Raw genomic sequence first — 23,426 nt, 5'->3', positions numbered from 1 at the left:
TAAAAAATATATAATCCAAGGAAAATTTGCGAAAATATAATAAAATGTACTGATGTATGACGCCTGTCTGCGTATTCAAAGAATTTTCACATAATATATTTTCGCATACATATGTAACGCTCTTTCTCCGTATTTTTTACCTTTCATATGGCAATATATTATCCTGAATTTTAATTCAAATCGGACTGAATTCATTTTATTTGTAAAAGTATTATAACACTACGCATTTCATTATTCAAATTCATAAAAATTTGTGACTTTGCAAATTTAAATTTCAACAGGCGGCCTTACCGCTAACAAGCGATATCTTCTAGGCAACCCTAAGAATACAAATCTAATAATATAAATAGGATGGGAAAAGTGCAAGAAGTGCACAATTAATTTTTTTTTAAGTATAGCATCTCCGACTAATTATTAATAAAATAAATGAAAAAATTCCTGAGAAGCATCAGCTATGAGATGAAATTTCCAAAAAGGATACTAGAGAAACGTAACATATATAAGAACCTGAGAATTTGAAATTAATTTTAAGATAAGAGGGGGTTTTAGAATTGAAAAGAATTGAGTATGGAAGTTGAAAGAGATGAGCATCACATCTGAGTCAAATAGTTTGCCACCCGAGCTGCCTGCGTTATTTAGACACACAATAAACACATATTTCCTAATACCAAATATAAAACTTATGTATTAATTATGTGCAATACTTTTTTTTTCTAGATGTTAAATCATTTTCTTTGATTTAAAAAATTGAATAGCATATAAATTACAAACCAAAAAAACGCCTTGTTAAGTAAATTACATGAAATTGATCGGCGCTCCTAAACAACTTTGTAATTGAAATAAATTTATGAGTCTCAGACGACTTTTATATATATATTAGTTTGAAGGTCAATAACATAATGCAGACACCATTACGACTTTTTTGTCTGCAAAGAATAAAGATATATACAGTAAGTGTAACGATGCCAGGCTTTTCACAATAAGATTTTATTCCACGCTATGAATGCTATTACGGTGAAGAAAACATCCTGAAGAAACCGACAAGAATTATAGACATGTGTATCAGGCACAGAAATACCTTTCCATATTCCAATTGCAGATGATTGAAATTATTTAGTTATACAGTGTTTGTTATGTACACGAAAATAGCAAAACAAACGTTGCGTTGCTGAACGGAAAGGCGCGAAAATTGACAGCTGTCACGGCGACGCCTGACAGCTAACGTGGCGCATAGGTATGACGGTAAACAAATGGGCACGCGTTGACTAAAAATAACTGTACATATACAGTGGCCTGAATACTAAAACGAAGTTAATTTTATATCATGCATTATCTTTGTTGCAATCGTTCATTCAATTTTCCGTAGTGCCTTGAATTGGTGGCATTTTTAAGCCATTATGATGTACAAGATATATTAATAATATAAGAATATATGCTGACATACATATAAAAAAATCTTAACCACATACAATTATTTATTTCTCTACCAGACAATTTGTTTGATACAAATTTGACTTTTAATTGGGAAATGGACAAGTTCGTGAAATAATCTCTAATAATCATAATAATAAAAGCCTTTATTGTTGTAATTATTTATACATGTGAAGAACTAAGAAAATATAACTAAAAATAAAAAACATAAACACTATTTTAATTAAATTTATAATAATTAATCGACAAGACGGTAAATTTCTGATATACAGCTTCTCTTTGGACATAGGCAAGGTACTACATGTAGTATATACTATATCGTAAAAAGTAAAGATTTGTATGTAACTATGTCTGTTATATTAATTATTTCAATATTTGAACGCTACATTATCACTGATTAATATAGGTTAGTTTAAGCAAGAAAAAAATGAAGATATAGATTCTAAACCTAATTTATTTTATTACCCGTAGATGTTGTTTATTCTGTTATCTTTTTTTTTCATCAAGTCCCGTACACAAAGGGAGCCAGCGATAAACTATTGCTAAATACATAATTATTTATGTAGTTAATAATATGTTTGAAAGTGAGATTTAATTCAATGATAACTGTGATAGTCTAACTGACAGATTAACAGGGTAGTGATTTAAAAAAACCAGCCTGGACGAGAAGGTTGAGTTTGATTTGGATTGGTCATCAGCACGTCCAATCCATGACACCTTGACTCCTGACATAATAGATAAGAGCGTTCCAATTCTTAAAAGGCCGGCAACGCACTCGCGAGCCCTCTGGCGTTGAGAGTGTCCATAGGCGGCGGTATCACTTAACATCAAGTGAGCCTCCTGCCCGTTTGGCCCCTGTTCTATAAAAACAAACAGATGATTCCCTCCAGTCGCGGTCTTTCTCACCACCCAAAGCTTACATCTCGTTACATTCTCCATTTTCGTCATGACACAATAACTGTTTACGTTACCAGAATGATTGTTCAATGTCCGCCTGTCGGACGAGATATATTTTGACAACTAAATCCTAGATTAATCAGGAATACATTAAAATGTAATGGTTGATCTTGGCGAGGACCCAAACGTTAATCGTGACTGACTGAAACTATAAACTAAATTACATCCTAACTAAACATAAATGCAAAAGTACGAATATTAGCTTTGGGAGTTATCATTGTATTTCTAAAATTTTAAAACTAATATGTATTTCTCGAATAATCTACCGAACGGATTCGTGTACAGTTTCAGTATAACTTAATAAGTATGGTTTTAAGAGAATATAATGATTATTATTGAAATACAAAAAATACGATTAAAAATTTTATTATTTCAACAAACAACAGCAAAACAACTATTTAATTTTTATATTCAATTTCAATTTAATTTATTAATGATTTTGTATTATTTGAGTAGCTTACTTAAATAAAGAATGACAGTAGTGTTCGTAGAGCTTAAACCTTAACTTCTATCTCCTACGGCATATAGAAGTCAAAATCCATATATGTCATCTTTTTGCGTGTATTAAAGGGATAAATATATAATTTTTTATATGTTAGAAACGTATCTCTACGAATATATTTGAACATATAGTGGCTTGAAACAGATAGCTCATCTGTACGCAACGAAGTGTTTGTAAATTAATATAACTCAAAAACAACGAAGTGTTTTCCAATAATTTTCCATAATATAATATATACAAAATAATACTACATAAAACAAAAAAAACTGTAACTAAAATCAATGATCTAAGGGTAAAGTCGTAAAACAAATTTTATTGCGTACTCTTTATCGCCAGCGAGATTGGCTAGTCTTAAGGCTTGAACAGTGCTCAAATCGGTCAACTAGCCCTAGTTTAAATTAAATTGTTGGGAGAACTGTCGCTCATATGCATTTGAAAAAAATATATATTGTGGGTTGAAGCCTACTGTATCGATTGATAAAATCAAAAAAGATAAAAGCAATACCAATTTCCCAAAAAAAAATTTACCATCGAACCGTAGATTAGACATAAATTACAAATTCGCTCCAAAACGGTTTATGCGATTTATTTTAATCTTACACGTATTATTAGATATAGCATATATTATTATTTTGATAAAAAAAAAATTGTATTAATTCGTTTCCTGGGCATGGAAAGTAATAAAAGGTAAATAAACTCAAGCGCAATGGGCTTCCCTCCGCAATTTCACACCCGCGAGCCCTGCATGCGGCTTGTCTTCAGTCCACCTCAACGCTTTGCGACGGGAGGACTACGCTTGTGTGTCGAAGCCAATAATAATTAAATATTTGCGTATTTTAGTTTTTACCCGCGGATTTTTTTAGAAATGCCAAAATATAAAAAGAAATATCAAGTGAGGCGAGGACATGAACTTCGAAAATTATTGTATGTTATAAGTATATGTATATAAGTACCTACCCAAACAAAACTCAAATTTAGAGTTGTCAAGTTTCAAGTGCAACTTGTACAACCAAGTAAAATAAGTTGCTGAACCTGATACCTGATGGAATCTGAAAGTGGGTACTGGATCTCGAGGATGGTAAGCAGTAGACATACCGTCATTGAGCTCGTTGTAATCAGCTCAGCGAGACGATACTAGAAATGTGACTATATGAACCTGATGATGGACTCCGAAGGTGGGTACAGAGTCTCGAGGATGATAAGCATTAGACATACCATCATTGAGCTCGTTGTAATAAGCTTAGCGAAACGATACTAGAAATGTGACTATATGAACCTGATGATGGACTCCGAAGGTGAGTAGTGGATCTCGAGGATGGTAAGCAGCAGACATACCGTCATTGAGCTCGTTGTAATCAGCTCAGTGAGACGATACAAGAAATTTGACTATATGAACCTGATAATGGTCTCCGAAGGTGGGGACCGGATCTCGAGGATGGTAAGCAGTAGACATACCGTCATTGAGCTCGTTGTAATCAGCTTAGCGAAACGATACTAGAAATGTGACTATATGAACCTGATGATGGACTCCGAAGGTGGATACTGAGTCTCGAGGATGGTAAACAGTAGACATACCGTCATTGAGCTCGTTGTAATCAGCTCAGCGAGACGATACAAGAAATTTTACTATATGAACCTGATAATGGTCTCCGAAGGTGGGGACCGGATCTCGAGGATGGTAAACAGTATACATACCGTCATTGAGCTCGTTGTAATCAGCTCAGCGAGACGATACAATAAATTTGACTATATGAACCTGATAATGGTCTCCGAAGGTGGGGACCGGATCTCGAGGATGGTAAACAGTATACATACCGTCATTGAGCTCGTTGTAATCAGCTCAGCGAGACGATACAAGAAATTTGACTATATGAACCTGATAATGGTCTCCGAAGGTGGGGACCGGATCTCGAGGATGGTAAGCAGTAGACATGCCGTCATTGAGCTCGTTGTAATCAGCTCAGCGAGACGATACTAGAAATGTGTTATATGAACCTGACGGTGGACTCCGAAGGTGGGTACTGGGTCTGATTGACTTTGATTTCATTTTCGGGCTTAGATATAACATGCTGCACTCGTAGGTTTCAGAACCAAGAAAAATATTTAAAATTTCAACTGGAAGACGAATCGTTGAAATTGAATATTTTTTCAATAAACTCAAAGAAATATAGTGGTATTATAGTAAATATTACCTAATATTTATTTAATATTAAATATTAATAAGTTCATATAGTCACATTTCTAGTATCGTCTCGCTGAGCTGATTACAACGAGCTCAATGATGGTATGTCTACTGCTTACCATCCTCGAGATCCAGTACCCACCTTCGGAGTCCATTATCAGGTTCATATAACACATTTCTAGTATCGTCTCGCTAAGCTGATTACAACGAGCTCAATGATGGTATGTCTACTGCTTACCATCCTCGAGATCCAGTACCCACCTTCGGAGTCTATCATCAGCTTCATATAGTCACATTTCTAGTATCGTCTCACTGAGCTGATTACAACGAGCTCAATGACGGTATGTCTGCTGCTTACCATCCTCGAGATCCACTACTCACCTTCGGAGTCCATCATCAGGTTCATATAGTCACATTTCTAGTATCGTTTCGCTGAGCTGATTACAAGGAGCTCAATGACGGTATGTCTACTGCTTACCATCCTCGAGATCCAGTACCCACCTTCGGAGTCCATTATCAGGTTCATATAGTCACATTTCTAGTATCGTCTCGCTGAGCTGATTACAACGAGCTCAATGACGGTATCTCTACTACTTACCATCCTCGAGACCGAGTACCCACCTTCGGAGTCCATCATCAGGTTCATATAGTCACATTTCTTGTATCGTCTCGCTAAGCTGATTACAACGAGCTCAATGACGGTATGTCTGCTGCTTACCATCCTCGAGATCCACTACTCACCTTCGGAGTCCATCATCAGGTTCATATAGTCACATTTCTAGTATCGTTTCGCTGAGCTGATTACAACGAGCTCAATGACGGTATGTCTACTGCTTACCATCCTCGAGACCTAGTACCCACCTTCGGAGTCCATCATCAGGTTCATATAGTCACATTTCTTGTATCGTCTCGCTGAGCTGATTACAACGAGCTCAATGACGGTATGTCTGCTGCTTACCATCCTCGAGATCCACTACTCACCTTCGGAGTCCATCATCAGGTTCATATAGTCACATTTCTTGTATCGTCTCGCTGAGCTGATTACAACGAGCTCAATGACGGTATGTCTACTGCTTACCATCCTCGAGATCCAGTACCAACCATCAGAGTCCATCGTCAGCTGATGATGATGACTCGGTTTCGGTATTTTAGCAATACTGACATTAAAAAGTTTTAACCTCAGAACGAATTAAACATGTAAAAAAATCATGTATGTACTAGTTAAATAATTGGCAGCCACCATTTTTTCTAGACCAATATTTATTTATAAATTTTTATATTTAGCTAATAATTGGTTTCGTATTCACGTAGTTTTGTTAGACTATTCACTATTTTGTTAGACTAGATGGCGTTAGTAAATTATTGTTTGTAGTAGAGGTCAAATCCTCAAAGTCATCGGCGTATGTTAGAGTCTTAATAAAGTAATTAAAAACAAATAGAACGATAATAAAAGTCTCAAAAGTTTTTATGTGTTTTACTTTGTTCGATTATCTGGTGCAATTCACTATCTATCGAACTTTTACATTTGTTCTCTGTATTGTTCAGATAAGAAATCTTTATAGTACAGTTAAACCGGTATAAGCGAGAGCTTCGGGGAACGCGATCTCATTTTCTCTTTAATGATTCCTCACTAACCATAGCTGTCTCCATATTCTCTTTATAGAAGAGAAGTACAGAAGGGGTCTGTCTCACATATAGAGGTTTAAAAAACCCTCAAACCAGCCGTAACAACCTGAAAAGCTGTGAATTCCTTAATTTGTAGCAAAGACTTTAAAATACATTTAACTGTCTCTTATAGAGTTATAAGCAAGTATTAATTTCACTTATTAATACTATTCTTAAAAGGCCGGCAACGCACTCGTGAGCCCTCTGGCATTGAGAGTGTCCATGGGCGGCGGTATCACTTAACATGAGGTGGCCTCCTGCCCTTTTGCCCCCTGTCCTATAAAAAAAAACTTATGGTTGGTACGTGAGGAACACTCGTGAAAAATGATTCTCACTTATACAGGTTTCATGTCTCTTACTGATGGAGTTTTAGGCTAAATGACGGGAGACGGTATATGCTTTGATTCATACAGTTTTCTCCTGTGGGTTGACTATATATCTATATTGATTTGGTGAGGATCCTACGTAATGGTCCATGGCATGATGAAATCAAAGGTTATTGCGCTTCATCAACTCCCTTGTTCAGTTGTGACCCTTGAGCGACCCCTTTGATGTATTTCGAGGGGTTACAACTATTATTTCAGTTAAGCTATGCTATATTGTTAGCAGTGGCGTAGAAAAGGGGGGGGGCGGTCCGCACCGGTTGTCACCTTTTTTGGGGTGACACCCACCCGGTCTTTCAACTTTAAGAACAAACAAAAAAAAATCACTTGCATAAAAAAATTTTTTTGGGATTCCTCCACTAGCACTAGCTCAGCTCTATGTAGAATTCGGGGACTCCCGCAAAAGAGACTGACGCTATCGTAGGGGATTCCCCGTCCCATGCTCGCAATCTTTATATCCACCCAAGAAAGCACGCCACTGATTGTTAGCGCTAGAGTTATAAAGCACAGTAAAATGTGAAAATCTAATTTAATTAACTTTTATAAATAAAGACAGTGAGTATATTATTATTCCTGTTTAATTAAATAAAAACATACAACAGCTCAAATTACGCTTCACATTTTTCCTGAAATGGTAAAAATCCGTTTATACTTTATCATAAATATTTCAGAAGCGCTGTAACCTTTGTAGGCTCAGATCTCAGATTTCTGTTTTTGTTTCATGATAATTTGTTAATCTAATAGGCAAGTAGATCATGAGCCGGTTTCCTGTCATGTTCTCCTTTGGCGTTTGTGTGAATGTTAAATGCGCACAAAGACAGAACAGGTGCACAGAACCTACGACCTCGGGAATAAAAGTCGCACGCTGAGGCCACTAGACCACTCACGCGATTTTTTTAAACCATCCCATCAAGAAGTTATTAGTTCGACATCTCATACAACACCACCTCATACTTCTCTTTTTAGTTATCATGGAATCGCCAATATTTTCCATACAACATAGCCACAGCGGAACACAAAAGTATATATAACTCGCCTACAATATCGCGTTAAAACATTAAACATTGAAATGATTTATTTCACAAATACAGCGGCCGTAACTCTACATTACAGCTTTTTTGTTTACAAAGCTCTGTGTGCAAATTGTATATTGTTATTCGATGGATTAAAATAACATTCGATCTTCATAATTTAAAAGGCAGGCTTCAACGTGCGACTTTCATACCTGATGTCTTAGGTTCGATCCCCGGCTGTGCACCAATTGATTTTGTCTATGTGCGCATTTAATATTCGCTCGGTGAAGGAATACATCGTGATTAAACCGACATGTCTTAGACCTAAAAAGTGGACGGATTTTGTCAGATAGAGAAAGCGGATATACGCCTATTAGATTGTCAATCATGAAACAGATTCAGACATATGCCCAGTCCTAAAGAGGTTATAGATAGAGGTGTAATTAAGCAAGTAAGTAATGTAAGCTGAAGAACGATAGTATACCCCCTTTTTTTGTCTTGGAATAGTGGTAGACTTACAACCAGACAGACCAAACCCGGACTCCCCTGTCTACCATACGCCGACAGCGAAGTATATCTTATTTCGGCCATAGAATGCGCAGAGGCAATGAGAAGCTGGAGTGGTCGTTCACCAACCAGATGGACTGATAAAGTACAAAACTGTGGACTGTAATAAGAGAGGCGCTGATAGGCACCGGTGGAAACAGATAGTCCGCTCCAGATATTTCTTTGCTGACTAGATTGCTCAGAGCTACTAAAAGAAATAAGATAATATATGCAAAATTCATTTTATTTATGTTTTATTTAACTGTACTCCTAGTAACACAAAAAGTATATAAATGGATCCATCAATTTACAAGACATTACGTATCTAGGATGATTCATGACAACAGATGTTCAAATATACCAAATGAAATGGAATTGTTTGGAACTTCGCGATAAAAATAGATAAACTCAAATATAACGTATGAACCGTGAAAACTATTTTAACGTCATGAACGTCACAGGTGCTTATTGGTCTGGAAAAATCATCGAATCAGTTTCTGTATGCCCTATATATGTCTATAGATGGTAGACGAAAAAAATCACACGTTACAAACATTAAAAATCGCATGAGCAATCAAGTTCTCACAATATTGTTGAAATGTTGAAATTCAAAAAAATATCTGTGGCGCTACAACCTTTTGGACCTGGGCCTTAATTTGACAATATAATAGGTAAGAAATATAGTATAGTAGGTATAATAGATAGTAAATTAAAGGTTCTTGTTAAAGATTCAAGACAATGCTGCTGATTTAGACACGGTTAGTCTAGTCTAGTAAGGTGGACAGAATTAAAATCAAAAATCTATAAAATGAATATTGTATATATAATGAGTATTCATTGTGTGAAGTCCGTTAAATATAGCCGAAACCTTTTTATTAATGGCAAGGTCAGTCGAAATGTCAGGCGTTGAATTACGCGCGATGTCAAATTAATGACTGGCAGCATGGCGTCTGTCAACTAATTGAATTCTAGAGAAACGTGTTGGTGACACTTACTGAATCTAAATTAGAATAAGACACGGGTGAATATTTTATACTGAATCTATAAAATACCGTCTCAAACCTCACCTACTTATATTTTACTAAATATCAAAATTCAATTTGTCAATAATAGTGATTCTAACATGTTATCAGTTTATTTATAATTTTTGATGTGACAACTTCTTCAAAATCTTATATTTCGATGGAGCCAGGTGCACGCACGAAAAAACATGACATATGTGGCTTTACCTCGGTCTGAGGCGTTCGATTCAAGGCTTGAAGTGCAAAAGAGAGCGCGGAACGAGCGACAAAGAGGCACAATCGGCCTTCGCGTTTAGCTGATTTCGTTCAATAATAGACATAATTGTATTTATAAACGTACAAATAAATGTTACTTGATAAATTCAATTGCGATTTCCATTTACCTCCTTCTGTATATCCAAACAAAATATCTATCAAACAGATAAAATGAAAATTTTCTTTTGAAAAATACAACTATTCCATCAGTATTTTCTTATGACGTTGTCACGTTCTACTATCGTCAGTTAACCGACTTTACAGAAAACCGATTTTTTTCCTACAATAAATTTCACAAAAAAAGAGTGCGACTTTACATGAATTACAATAATTATTTCTAATAAAGTGATATTATGTTGACTTAATTTTCTACAATACTCGTGAAGAGTTGGATTACGTGATTGATAAGATTTATAACAGTCTTATTGTACTGTAATGTTATTTTTTAGTAAAAAGACGGAATAATTAGCGCGTTTCGTCTTAATGTTTCGTTCCAATTTATTAAAGTCCCCGTAAAGTTTTTTAAGAAAAGTTTGCAAAATCTTAGGTCGATGATATAATACAAATCTTCCGATCAGCTTCAAATGTCTCTCTTTATGAGGGATTGTAACTACTTAAAGAAGACTATATGAAGAGAACTTGAATACCGGTAAATTCTGAGCGTTGAGACAACGAATATCCATCCGTATGTTTTCAACGCAAATATTTAGTTCCGCGGCACTTTAACTTCAATTCATTACTTGATGTTCCACTGGCAGTGTATTCCCTTAATTGCATGCTAATATACACACTTTCAAGGATAGGAACAAAGTGTGGGTATGTATGATTAGAAGATTTTATAGGCAAGTAGGTATTCTTCAGATTGCATCCGCTTCTTAGATCATTTTTTAATGATCAGTCTAATCTAATCTGTATGATGACATTCGTCTTCTGACTTATTCCTTACCATGTTGGCCTTCACCAAGCCAACCAGTGTTAGATGTGCACATAGAAACAAAATTCTTTTGGTGGACAGTCGTGATTCCAACATCCATACTCAAGTTCGCACGCTTGAGCCACTACGGAGAAAACACTTTATATTGAAAATAATATCGGTGACGAGTTCTTCTCATCCGTGCCGCCCTTAAATTAAGAACTTAATGTGTAATGGCACTGTGTATTTTCGTACATAGTCACAAACTTTTCAAAGTATAAAATTAAGACTGATAAAGCGATTTTATACCCTTAATAGAATATGATTCCAAAATTTTTTTGGTTAAATATCTATAACGTGAAATAAAGTTTCACTTTTACCGTGGTTTCATAAAACGACACAACATTTTTTTCATTGTGACATCTGCTACCTGAGTTATTGTTTTTAATGTTGTATTTTATATATTCTTCACTTCCCTATCACTACCGTTCCTTCGTTTCTATGCTGCGTTGTAGTGAACGCCCAAGTTTGAGACTGAATATTAGTACAGGTAGTCGACAAGTACCTACTGTAAAGCTGCCATTTACTTCGTTTTCTTATTTTCCATGAATCAAAACGCTTAAAACTCTTCCAAGCTTTTGCTATTATTTGTCAATTTCTTGAGATATATTCATTCATATTCATTCATCGGTCATTTCTTTGGTTGTTACGGCATTCATTTTAAGACCGACTATCCCGCTTTCTAAGTCAAGTTCTGCGACCATCCCGTCCAACGCATGGCGTGTCCAGGCAAATAAAATCAAGTAGCCTGCAAAGCTTAAGAGGGTCAATCTTATGCCGTTAATTAGGCCATATTTATCCCAACTTATCTTTCTGAATATTGAAATAATAAAGTTTAAAGAACTTTTTTAGTTAGTTAATGCTCCATCATCGTTCACGTTAATTTATTCCAATATAGATATATTGGAATTTATTTTTATTTGGTATTTAGAATGTTTTGTCCTCACTATTAGATAATAGTGAGGACAAAACATTCTTAATCCATTAAAGGTGTTCTTCATTTATTGCCACTTCTCTTCCATTCTACGCCCTTGATTTGAGAACTAGCAGTAAATGTAAAATTAAAAGCATTTAAATACATTAAATTTCTTTATTTTGACGTTCATAAGTGTACATTATGTTACCAACATCATTAAATGATTTTTGTTTTTTTTATCATAGAATTAGTTTATAAACATTTTTAATAAATATTTTTCTCATTTGTCAATATATCTCGTTGGTTCTACACCCTTTATCTGAACTAGTAGCAGACTCTTTTGGATTCAAGTGTATAGACGGTAATTTAGTTGGCGCCTGGTAATGCCGGTGAATCACATCAACAGGGTTTGTGATTCAAGTTTTTTTTATTCAATTTAAGTAACAGCAAGGAAATGCCACGTAACAGAACGCGTCGGATACTCACTGCGGCCGTCCTTTGCCCCATCTGGAGGTTATAGGACATTAAGTATGGCATGGCCACCAAATTTTTAAATTTATTTTAATTTTCTATTTATAAATTTTTAGTTATGATTATTACTATGTCGGTTAATACTATTTGAATACTGTATGCTTGTGTACATAAATATTAGATATAGATTTTATTTTCATACTTCTTGGACTTATTATTACTAAGTATAACTTTAGTACTTAAATACGATACCTATGAATTAAATATTCATTATCTTCATATTTGCAATATTTCTATGGCGAAGAGCAGAGATACCAGAGATCACAGACCCCAAACGATGTCATATCACGCGTCACCCACTCTCATTACATCATACGCGCTAGTTACGGCCGCTTTTGACCTAACTGTTGTTGTCTGAGAAACATATTTGTTTGATATTCTATAAAAGAAAAAATTAAATACACAAATTGTGCTCAACTATTGGGAAGCTATCTTTCTACTTTCTCCGTTCTACCATGCATTCATGCTACCCATAGGCTATCGGTTAACTTAGGTGCAGAAATCCCGTAATTTCCTATGTATTTTATCTATTCATGTATTCAAATTCAAAAATCATTCATTCATCTAGGCAACACAATGTACACTTATGAACGTCAAAGAAAAAACATATTAAATGCTAAATGCTTCAAATTTTACATTATACTGCAAGTTCTCAAATCAAGGACGTAGAACGGAATAGAAGAACTGGCAATAAACTCTGCGCCACACTTTTTGATCGCCAAGTTTTTTGTCTTACACAACGTTTTTCAGGAGGTGCAACTAATACACCATGTTCTTTGACGTCTTAAATATTTGTCCTCTATCAGCAGGAAGCATAGTGAAATATGAGTACGTACTTACATTCTCATGGAAACAAATACATAGTATCGAATATATTCATGTAAGGGTTTGTTAATATCTAGATCAGGTCATCGGCTAGGATGCTAGACAATACCTGATGACAATGCTGATTTGGGAACTGGCAGTAAATAAAATAAAACCAAATTTAGAAACATTTCATATATATTTTTTACATTCATAAGTTTACATATCTAAACGAATAAATGATTTTGAATTTTATTATATATCAGAGAATAAATAAATAAATAAATTCCGAATAATTATTCCGAAAATACAAGTTAAATAAATACATTTTCATCACGGGCCGTGTTTATTTTCCTTATCTCTTAACCTTCAAAAGATTATTATAAGTGCTAGCGTATTTAGTACTACTGTAAATTATTACTGATGATACTTTATCCATAATTATTTCAAAATGTAATCAACCGTTCAGCGTTGTTGCGGAAAAACTTAACATACATACATTCATTATTTTTTCAATTAATTATTTGTGGGCTTAAGTAATTTGTATCGAATTTTCTATAGATCGACAAAATATGAAGAAACAAACATAAAAACTCTTATTAGCTTATATAAATATTTACAGACAGAAATAAAATCAAAAATATCTTAAGCTCACCAAATCCCAATAAATCCAATTTCCAAATTTCCAACCGAGCACACAACTCTTACAGTTTACACACCCGATTTGCGAGCGTCAAAAAGTCCATAAATACATGAAAACAAAACACCAGACGATCTTATTTTTACATTTGCCTACAATAACAACATATAACGATGTATTTTCCTTCTAATTCGCTTTAAATCGAGTCATTGCGAATTCCTTAGTCACTCCCGTCAAACAAACGGAAAACATCACATGGAATCACGGAATTTTCTGATTTAAACATGAGAGACGTATACCCTGCCCGACGCTCCGACGTTCACTGAAAAGCAGAAAATTGAAGCTGAACGGACCCTATCATTTCAACAAATCTATACAGACTATAAGAGAAAGTACACGATAGACTGTCCCTTTTCCCCACACCCTTTTTGCGTATATCCTGTCTTGCTCTACATTATCCTGGCCACTAACAAGACCAGAAAAAAATAAAAAGGATCAAATTACGCGTCTATAAAGTGAAACGGGACCATTTTTTCAATTTGACGTTTGTTTGGTGACATACATTTTGGCGGGGTAAAAAAAGAAGTTTTTTGGGGACTATAATTATTATTATAAGCGCGGTCGTAAGACACATTTGAATACTACTCTATTAATACCTACTCAGAGTTGTTCATTAAATTGCTTGTAATGGCAATTAAAATCATATACCTACCTATTGTTAAAATATTTGTCTTTATAAAAGAGTTTAGGTAACCAAACCAAAATAAACGACTCTGAGTAAAGTGGTATCTAAATATTTACATATATCGCGCGAGAAGAAATGTTAGCCGTGAAACGACTACCAAATTCAGATAGTGCCTTTTGAATATATTAAGTTTCATTTCCTACACGAAGTCAAATAGTAAATCTGAGTTACGACTTGCATATAACATGAGGTAACTATTATCATAGTTTATGAACCTACTAGCGACCCGCCCCGGCTTCGCACGGGTGCAATGCTGATACTAAATACACTACACAAAAACTGTGTACAATACTTAGTACATTATTTTGATAAAACTCCTAGGGTTCAGCCTGCGTTTGCAATGTAAACGGAAAAAATGTAATTATTTACGACATCACATTAGAAACCTCAGAAATAACAGTACTTTTCCGCTATTTAATGGATGTTATTATACATATAAACCTTCTTCTTGAATCACTCTATCTATTAAAAAAACCGCATCAAAATCCGTTGCGCAGTTTCAAAGATTTAAGCATACAAAGGGACATAGGGACAGAGAAAGCGACTTTGTTTTATACTATGTAGTGATATTACTAACATTCGTTATAAAAAATGTTTGTGTTCAGGAATCAAATATGTAACATTTTATTTATTTTACAGATCAACGTCAAATGTATTTGGATACAGGTTGCTACTTGTAGTCATGAAGTATAATTAATAAAAAAACAAAAATAAAGTTAGTCAGCCGTCTGTGACAAAACGAACTTACGTCATAATGATTGTCTATTATTATTAACAAAATAAAATTTTAAGGCCATAAAATAATTTTTTTCGTTGACTTATAACCCAAACATATATATTATATACTTTGTTGTAAATTAAATAAATTTGATCTTCCTGTCCTGTACGCTGTCTTACTAGATACTCATGTCATAAAAAAAAATTGTCGGGAACATCAAGTGATAATTTTAATCAATAGTAATTCCCTATTTTTACAATCAAATCACATTCCATAAATAAAGTGAAAGACAAGTTAATTTTATTTTCAAGTCCCAACCATATGGTAGCGCACTTTATGGGTTAATGACGCATAAAGACGCACGCAGGTTGCTTGGTCATTAACAGAATTTACGACTAGGGATGTCACCTATTTTAAATATCGAAATTGAGCTTTCTTAAAACCACTTTCCATCTGAAATCCTTAAACGTTTAACCACCATAACTTTACAGTATCAAATTTATTTAATTTACAACTGATTTTATATATAGTTGTGTTGTATATCAATGATTGTATATTATAATGGCTGTGCTGTGCTATAATGGTTCGAGATCTGGGTTTATGGACGTATGCTTAAAATATCTTGGACGTACGAAGTATAACCGAGCTGGACAGAATGCATGAGAAATAAGTTCTTATGACGGCTAAGAAAAGGACGTCATCCGGACACGATTTTCGTAACACCAAAAAAACACGAGCTCCTTCAACTAATCATTCAAGGAAAACTGGCAGCTAGAAGGAAACCTAGCCGCAGACGCATGCCTTGGGTAAACCGTAGACAATTATTTGGTCAAAGCACCAAATCATTGTTTATTAGCACGGCATCCAAAATTCTTTATATATTGATTCATTTGAATTTATTCAGTGATAATTCTCTAATTTCGCTTAGGAGTTAGTTGTAAAAACTAATACAATTTACAAAGAAGGAGTGGTGTACCTTCTGGAGCCCGAAAAACTCGCTTACATCAAAAACGTATTGGATTTTGAGATAAGAGCCATTAGGATAAGTCTCAGTTGCAAAGAGTCTCTCTACACCTTAACTGTTCGTAGTTTTATAACGTCATGGTACCTTCGAGAAGCCAAGACGAGGGAACACGAGTGTAGCATTATATTTGTAACTCCGACAGCCCTATTTACGACACCATTGTATTAGGGATTTTTATTAGGATGTAGGCTTAATAAAACGTTTTATACTTGCGTTTTCCCGGTGGACGCGTAAATTTCTTGACTGAGATTCTTTATCATCAGCCCGTTAAAGTCGGGACAATGGTTTTCTTAATGCTTACGTATATTTGCAAGAATAAATTGCATTGATAAATTGAATTTGACTAATGGTCCTAACTATTCCGGCTATTGTTTAAACTAAAGCTACGATCACTTCACCATCGTTACGTCATCACGAGATATTACGAAATTGTACTGAGGAGGGTCAGGACCTTCAAGTATCTCTGCTGAATTGTATGATATTAATATATCAATCTATAGAGGATAGAGAGGTCATTTTATGCACATTTCTTGTCTATGTCTCCAGTTCTCAATTACCTAGAGATATTCTAATATAAACAATTGGAGTCTGTCGTATAGTTTATGGTATGTAATTTTCCGATGTACTAACACACAGATCTTTCTCTTTGTAATAATACTACACAAAAGTTTGAATAAGAAAATTAGCCAGCAATACGTAGAGAGAAGACATTTCTGATTCTATTCCGTATTAAAGAAAATAAAAATACATATGCTAATATTGTCTTTGGATTTGGTATACTCTATGAAATAATGTATATTTTTAAAATATAAACTATGTTTAAAGATAATATAGTTTCTGGATTTCTCAGACAATATTGGTATAAGTATATTATATAATATATATATTTTTAATTAAATGTAATTAAGGCAGGCCTCATACATTCAAATTTAGGAAAACTAAAAACTTTCTTTACAAGCTTGGAAGGAAGTCCACATCTGCTGGCACCCTTCCGTTTTGTTTTCCGTTCGGCTTTGCCCTAATCTTGACTCCTTTTATCATCAAAATCATTGGAGCGTGAAGTAAGTTCACGATAAGAAAGTTTTCTAATTATATTTCTCACCAAGTTACGAAGTAATATCCGTTTAGCGAGCGGGTTAACAAATTCTAATTTATATTTACTTAACTGGGCGGAAGTTTTATGTTCTTAATACATTGTTCGTAATACGCCTGATGCAAAACATGTAACTGCGTACAGAGTGCATGAATTAAATATTTTAAGAATTAATGCGTCGTACAATAGTTAATATTACACTCACTTACATTCACGCACACACACACTCGTTCACTAATATACTGCATGATTCAATACCCGTGTTATTAACAGTTAAAATGTAGTTATGGAAGAGCTTGGAACCCGACACATGAATTTTTTATTTACTACCAATAAAAATGTTATTTAACAAAAATCTAATTAAAATAACAAATTATACTATTCTAATAAAAAATAGCGTTTATTCGTGTACTATAACTAAGGTTACTATTTTTACAATAAAGTTATATATTTTAAGACTTTATAGTCTAGCGGTCTTTGTATGTGGCCGCTAAGGTGAGGGGTACTGGGTTCGATTCCCGGTTCGAGTGCAAGTTTTAATGTAATTTAAATTTGTTTCCAGCCTCTGCTAGCTACGGTACCGAGCGAGTGCTTAAACCGTACATACGAATTTCTATAGTATACAGAGGGCATCGAACTATAGAACGGAGACTGTGTAGTTTTAGATCGTCGGAGTTGGTTCTAGGCCAAGAATGGAAATTGCAAGTGGTTAGTAATTCCAATACTTTTTAGCTTGGGTAGAACGCCTGGCGAACCCCATAAGGGCGTGAGAAAGGCTTTGGTGTTTTTAGTGAATCTCTGAATAGCAGAAGCATTTGAGTGTATATACAGCTGCACAGTCCCCGCGTCAAGCTCAACCATGGCTCGGGCCTGGGTAAGCGCATTTTCACTTATTAAAAAAAGTGCGTACGTACAAAGTACACATGTCAGAAGTAAAACTTCTTTGTAATTGTTATTATCACTAAGGTAAAAGCCCCAGTAGATGATCACTCCATGTATTTTTATATCTATATTCACACTGTGTACTTTCTTATGATAATCTAAATAAATATTAAATCTGCTTTTACTGTACAAGACGTTATGCGACAGAATTGCCATCTAAAGTTCTAATATGTAACTACTAAACGAATACATCAACTAATAGCGTGTATCTTTTCTCGATCTCCCTTTCTCACTCTCTCTCAATCGGTCTGTTCATTTTCTAAGACAAAAACGCTGCGCATCTTCGTGAAAAATTTACGTGCCTCGTGCGTTAAAAATACACTGCCATAGGGACCAATCTTTTTATTTATTTTTATTATTATCTAAATCGTTAGTATTTTTGTTTTTTTATTTCATATACTTTAAAATACGTGTAATGAAATATATTGGTTCATATGTGCCTAGTATGCAAAGACGCAAAGATGGTGTAACCAAACTATACTAGTTAACCACAACAAACTTCTAAATTAAAGTGACCAACTATCAGATCCGAGCCACCCCAAAGGAAATCATTTAAAAACTAATTGAATTATAGGGTAAGTGGTCCTATTTCGGTCCCCGAGCGTCCATTGCAATTTGATATCGTATCTTCAAGATAAAAGCTTTCCTTGTCAGCTTTATTAAAGGGGAATGAAAATAAATTGTGGATTGAATTAAATTCTAGATTAGCCGAAACACTTTTTATCGATATATTTCATGAATCAAATTAAATTTTATTAATTAAATTGGCTGCTGAAAATAGGTACCTACTATGAAGAAACCGTCATGTAAAAATAAATGTGACAAATGGAACAGATGCATAAATAATGTCTATATTAGACATACAGTCTGTGGGACTTCAGACTACATAATTTATTTTAATAGGGGCAAACGGACAGGAGACTCATCTGATGTTGACTGCCTATGGACACATTGCCAGATGGGACGCAAGTGCGTTTCAGCCCTTTAAAAATTGATATGCTCTTTTCTTGCTAAATCGAATTGGTTCGGAAATACTTCAGCAGTTGGTTCCACATAGAGGTGGTGCGTGGAAAAACTGCCTTAAATAATGCTCCTGTTCTCGAAAGATGAAACTCAGCTGCAGGTATTTCGCCTAAAATATTTTGAGCAATAAATATAGTACAAAGATAGTAAGAAGATGTGTAATATAATATTCTTATTATTAATTAGGAAACAACTAATAACAGCAATGTAATAAAATCTAATTTAATAATTTCAATCATTTATATTTATAGAAGTATATACTGTACTATATACAAGATATAAATACCCACATGGGCATACATAAATTATTTAAGTTGAATGTAAAACGAAATAGTACCTCTACCAGTGGCTACTGATATTTATACATTTTTTATTGTACCTAAGTCAAAAGATAGTTATTTCCTGTCTGAGAGCAATATGCATAATTTATTGATAGTTCATTAAAATTTACAATAAGTTTCAATTTCATACTTCCAAAGACTCGACTTCGGGGCTAGTATCTAATTCTACATATTATTAAGTTCTCTGTATTCATTTCTAATAAACGTATGTCAAACTTAGTAAAAGTATCTAATAGGTGAAGTCTTCAAATGAGAGGTATAACAAGAGCAAGACAACGATACAGAGAAACAAAGTTATTAGAGTGGACGGACCATAGAAACGATTGTATTTTGTGTCGTGTTGTTTTTTTGATATTTCACTTTACAAACTGAACTTGGATTGGTAAATTAAACTCGAATTAGAGAAAATATTATACATATATGTATATGCGTGACCCATTTGTCTAAGAGGTTCTAGCGTTAATACTAAACTTTATTGATAATTCACATTTTTATGCATCAAAAACACACAGATTAAAGTATACCTAGTTATCTCGTGCAGTTTACGATTAATCTAGATTCTAGTCCATAACTCCACAGAGTATTAATAAGAAACATTATCAGTGAGTGCAAGTCTGTTGATACACGATAACTATGACAACCAAAGACTACCATATAATAAAAATGTCAATCATTGAAATCATTACAATTTACATTTTAGAATTTAGAGCGGTAAATTTTTGCCGGGAAAGCAGAAAGCCAGAAAGTGGAATGTTAGAAATCTAAACTTTTTTTTGTATTCTCTCATTATCATTTAATTTATTTGTTAGTATTTGTTTAAAATCGAGTGCTTAGCGAAATTTAGAATATAGCTTTTATTTTAAAATCTAGTTTCATCATTATGTCAAAGATCAAACTAAACTTGATTGCTGCAGCATGCGAAAATATGGGAATCGGTGTAAATGGGACTCTTCCTTGGCGTTTAAAGTATGTATAATTTAATTATTACCCTAATTTTAAGGTAGCTCGCCACATATTAAAATAAATCAAGCGTGAAGAAAAGTCCAACATCAGCAGTATACTTAGATATACACACAGCAATATATATAGATTGGAATATCAAATAAAAAATATAGATACTATATATAAATTACCGACGATTCAAAAATGTATTTCATTTTCATTTCATAACTCATTTTCTTACTACTTAATGGTACTTTCAGAAATGAGATGGCATACTTCACCAAAATGACATCTACGGTTCAGGATAACTCCAGGCAAAATGCTGTTATAATGGGAAGAGTAACATGGGACTGCATTCCACCAAAATATAAACCTTTGCACAATAGAATTAATATTGTCCTAACAAGAAATGTTGATGATGTCAAAAGAGAGGTAAATTTAACATCCACTATCTATAGGAAAAGGTCTTTATTTATGATAGATCATGGTACAATATAAAAAACTTTTATTTTTATTATTTCACAAATGTGGCCAAGAAATATACATTTTTAAGATTAATTTAAAAAGTCTTACTACAATCTTGCTCAGAGTATTAATATTTAACTAACAGTTATTACAATTAACTTTAAGTTACAGTCAAAACCGACACAACACACCGGTAGTGACCAAATTTAAAGGTCCCAACTGAATAATATTGTATAAGGTACTTAATAACAACATCATCGGCTGTTATGACTATCAGTTTTTACGATGAAATAGGACTCAATGTTGTTATAACAGGCTTTGACTGTATTTAGAAAACATTACACTATTCAATAATCAATTTAAATTTTGTAATGTTTTCAACCTACTACAACTAGTCTAAAATGAAAAACCTTTAAATAATTTTTAGAATGACATGTTTGCAGTATTGCATATAGTGCATAAATATGAAGGATTAAATGTTCATAGATATGAAGATAATATTTTATGTATTCCTACTCTTATTTCTAGGTCCCAAATGGTGTAGAAGTTGTAAATAATTTAGATGAAGCTATCAAGTTAATAGAGAATCGTTCCGACATTGAAGCTGCATGGGTTATAGGTGGTTCACACATTTATAAAGTAAGTACAATCCAAATTTTTTTTTGTTCCATATATAAAAAAATATCATTGATAAATGAATTTTATGAATTTGTTCAACCTCTATAATTAATGTTTCCAACACCCTACTGTAGACTCAATTTTTATATGTATCAACACACATATAGATGTTTGTTGCCAGACTTTGCAATGCTTAATCCTGAGGTTGTACATTAAAATCATGATGTTTGAATATTTTTTTAGTATGGTATTTATTCATATATGCAACTAAAGTGAAGAAACTGGCATGTCTTCAATATATAACTAATGACATGTCAGGCATGGAAGGCTGATTGTATAACAGCTTATAAAAGACAATTTATTTAAGAAATCTGTTGTAGCACCACTAGATTTTTTGTTGTTATCGCTAGATGTTATAATATAAATCCTTAACAGAGCAGAAATTTTATGAGACTACTAGTTCCTGTTATATACTTTAGTAAGAGGACTATTTTAAGGTGTTGAACCAGACTTGCTTAACTAAATAAATAATAGATGTCGCTCTCAGTCTATAATATTTTATTAATTTTGGTTAATACTGTACTTTAATTTTAATATTTCAATTTTTATATCTATTATATATAACGACTGTAAAACGTTCATAATATATACAAAATTCTTTTTATTTTCAGGCAGCCATTGAACACCCAAATTGTGAGAAAATATATTTAACAGAAATCCAAAAACTATATGAATGTGATACATTTTTCCCCGATTTTGACAGAAAACAGTTCCAACTTGTAAACGAAGATGGCGTTGTAAGCGAAAAGCAAATTGAAAATGGAATCGAATATTATACTAGAGTTTATAAGAAATGTTAATAGGGATGGTTGTGAATAAAAATTACTTTTGTTGAATGTTTTTAATTTAATATAAAATCGTTTGATATGGAAGAAAATAATAGATGTTGGTTTTTTTTATGTTTATTAAGTATAATAACTAAGTATGAATTAATTAAATATTAACAAAAATTTTACAAGTGTAAAGTGACACAAGCTATATCAACACCTACAATAAACTTAAAAATAATACAACGCATACATACATACATATTTTTAATAGGTATCAATTAAATGTCGTTTCATAAGAATTTAATTTTTTTTCTAAAACAAGTGCAATAAATTATATAATATATTGTTTTCTGTTAATTGGATGAGGCAATAGTATAAAATTATTTTATGATTAAACCTAAGCGAAGATACATTTTTTTTATAATTATATAAAAATAATTATTATTGTTTAAGACATCATGCTGTCGTTGAATGATCAAGTTATTATAATATAATGAGAAATTAATAATAGAAATAAATATTAATTACAATATAAAAATTATCGAACATTTTATTTATAGTATTAATAATCGATATTAGAACAATAAACCCACCTGCAGCGACATTCTTGTATGTAAATATTTCAATAACAACCGAGCGACTAATAACTCGACATTAAATTTTGGATCGCATACCCGCGTGCCTAAATACTTGCATGTTATGTTGGCTTGTTATATTTCTACCTATTTAGACATTTTCTTTCGTGTCTTTTGTTATATGAATAAAGACAATACATATTAACTTTTACACGCTTACATACACTTTGATTTCGTTGTTTGCTGCATGAGATTCTGGTACTACAAGGAAGTATTTAAAATTTATTCAG

The 23,426-nt window shown here is 33.4% G+C and overlaps 2 protein-coding genes across 2 annotated transcripts in view; one reads left to right on the top strand and one right to left on the bottom strand.

Moving 5' to 3' along the window:
- The window catches only part of LOC110997233 (diacylglycerol kinase 1), a 65,969-nt gene extending 51,844 nt beyond the window's left edge, over window positions 1-14,125 (bottom strand). Inside the window, exon 1 of the mRNA XM_045631453.1 lies at window positions 13,836-14,125. The gene's annotated coding sequence lies outside the window, so the exon portion shown is untranslated. The remainder of the gene's footprint in view (window positions 1-13,835) is intronic.
- Window positions 14,126-20,390: 6,265 nt separating this feature from the next.
- LOC110997223 (dihydrofolate reductase) lies at window positions 20,391-22,627 on the top strand. The gene is made up of 4 exons (XM_022265274.2): window positions 20,391-20,672; window positions 20,909-21,080; window positions 21,642-21,752; window positions 22,403-22,627. Exons 1-4 carry the CDS (start codon window positions 20,587-20,589, stop codon window positions 22,589-22,591), a joined length of 558 nt encoding a protein of 185 aa, XP_022120966.1. The 5' UTR covers window positions 20,391-20,586; the 3' UTR covers window positions 22,592-22,627.
- The last annotated feature ends 799 nt before the right edge of the window (window positions 22,628-23,426 follow it).

Source organism: Pieris rapae, chromosome 15 (genome assembly GCF_905147795.1).
Source record: "Pieris rapae chromosome 15, ilPieRapa1.1, whole genome shotgun sequence".
Lineage (NCBI taxonomy): Eukaryota > Metazoa > Arthropoda > Insecta > Lepidoptera > Pieridae > Pieris > Pieris rapae.
This window is presented reverse-complemented; position numbering and strand designations above follow the sequence as displayed.

What these genes read in the sequence shown, in the direction of transcription:
- LOC110997223 (XM_022265274.2), top strand. Translation starts at nt 20,587, where the DNA reads ATGTCAAAGATCAAACTAAACTTGATTGCTGCAGCATGCGAAAATATG. An exon ending in TTGATGATGTCAAAAGAGAG is followed by an intron (nt 21,081 to 21,641) that starts GTAAATTTAACA and finishes TCTTATTTCTAG; the next exon opens with GTCCCAAATGGTGTAGAAGT. An exon ending in GTGGTTCACACATTTATAAA is followed by an intron (nt 21,753 to 22,402) that starts GTAAGTACAATC and finishes TTTTATTTTCAG; the next exon opens with GCAGCCATTGAACACCCAAA.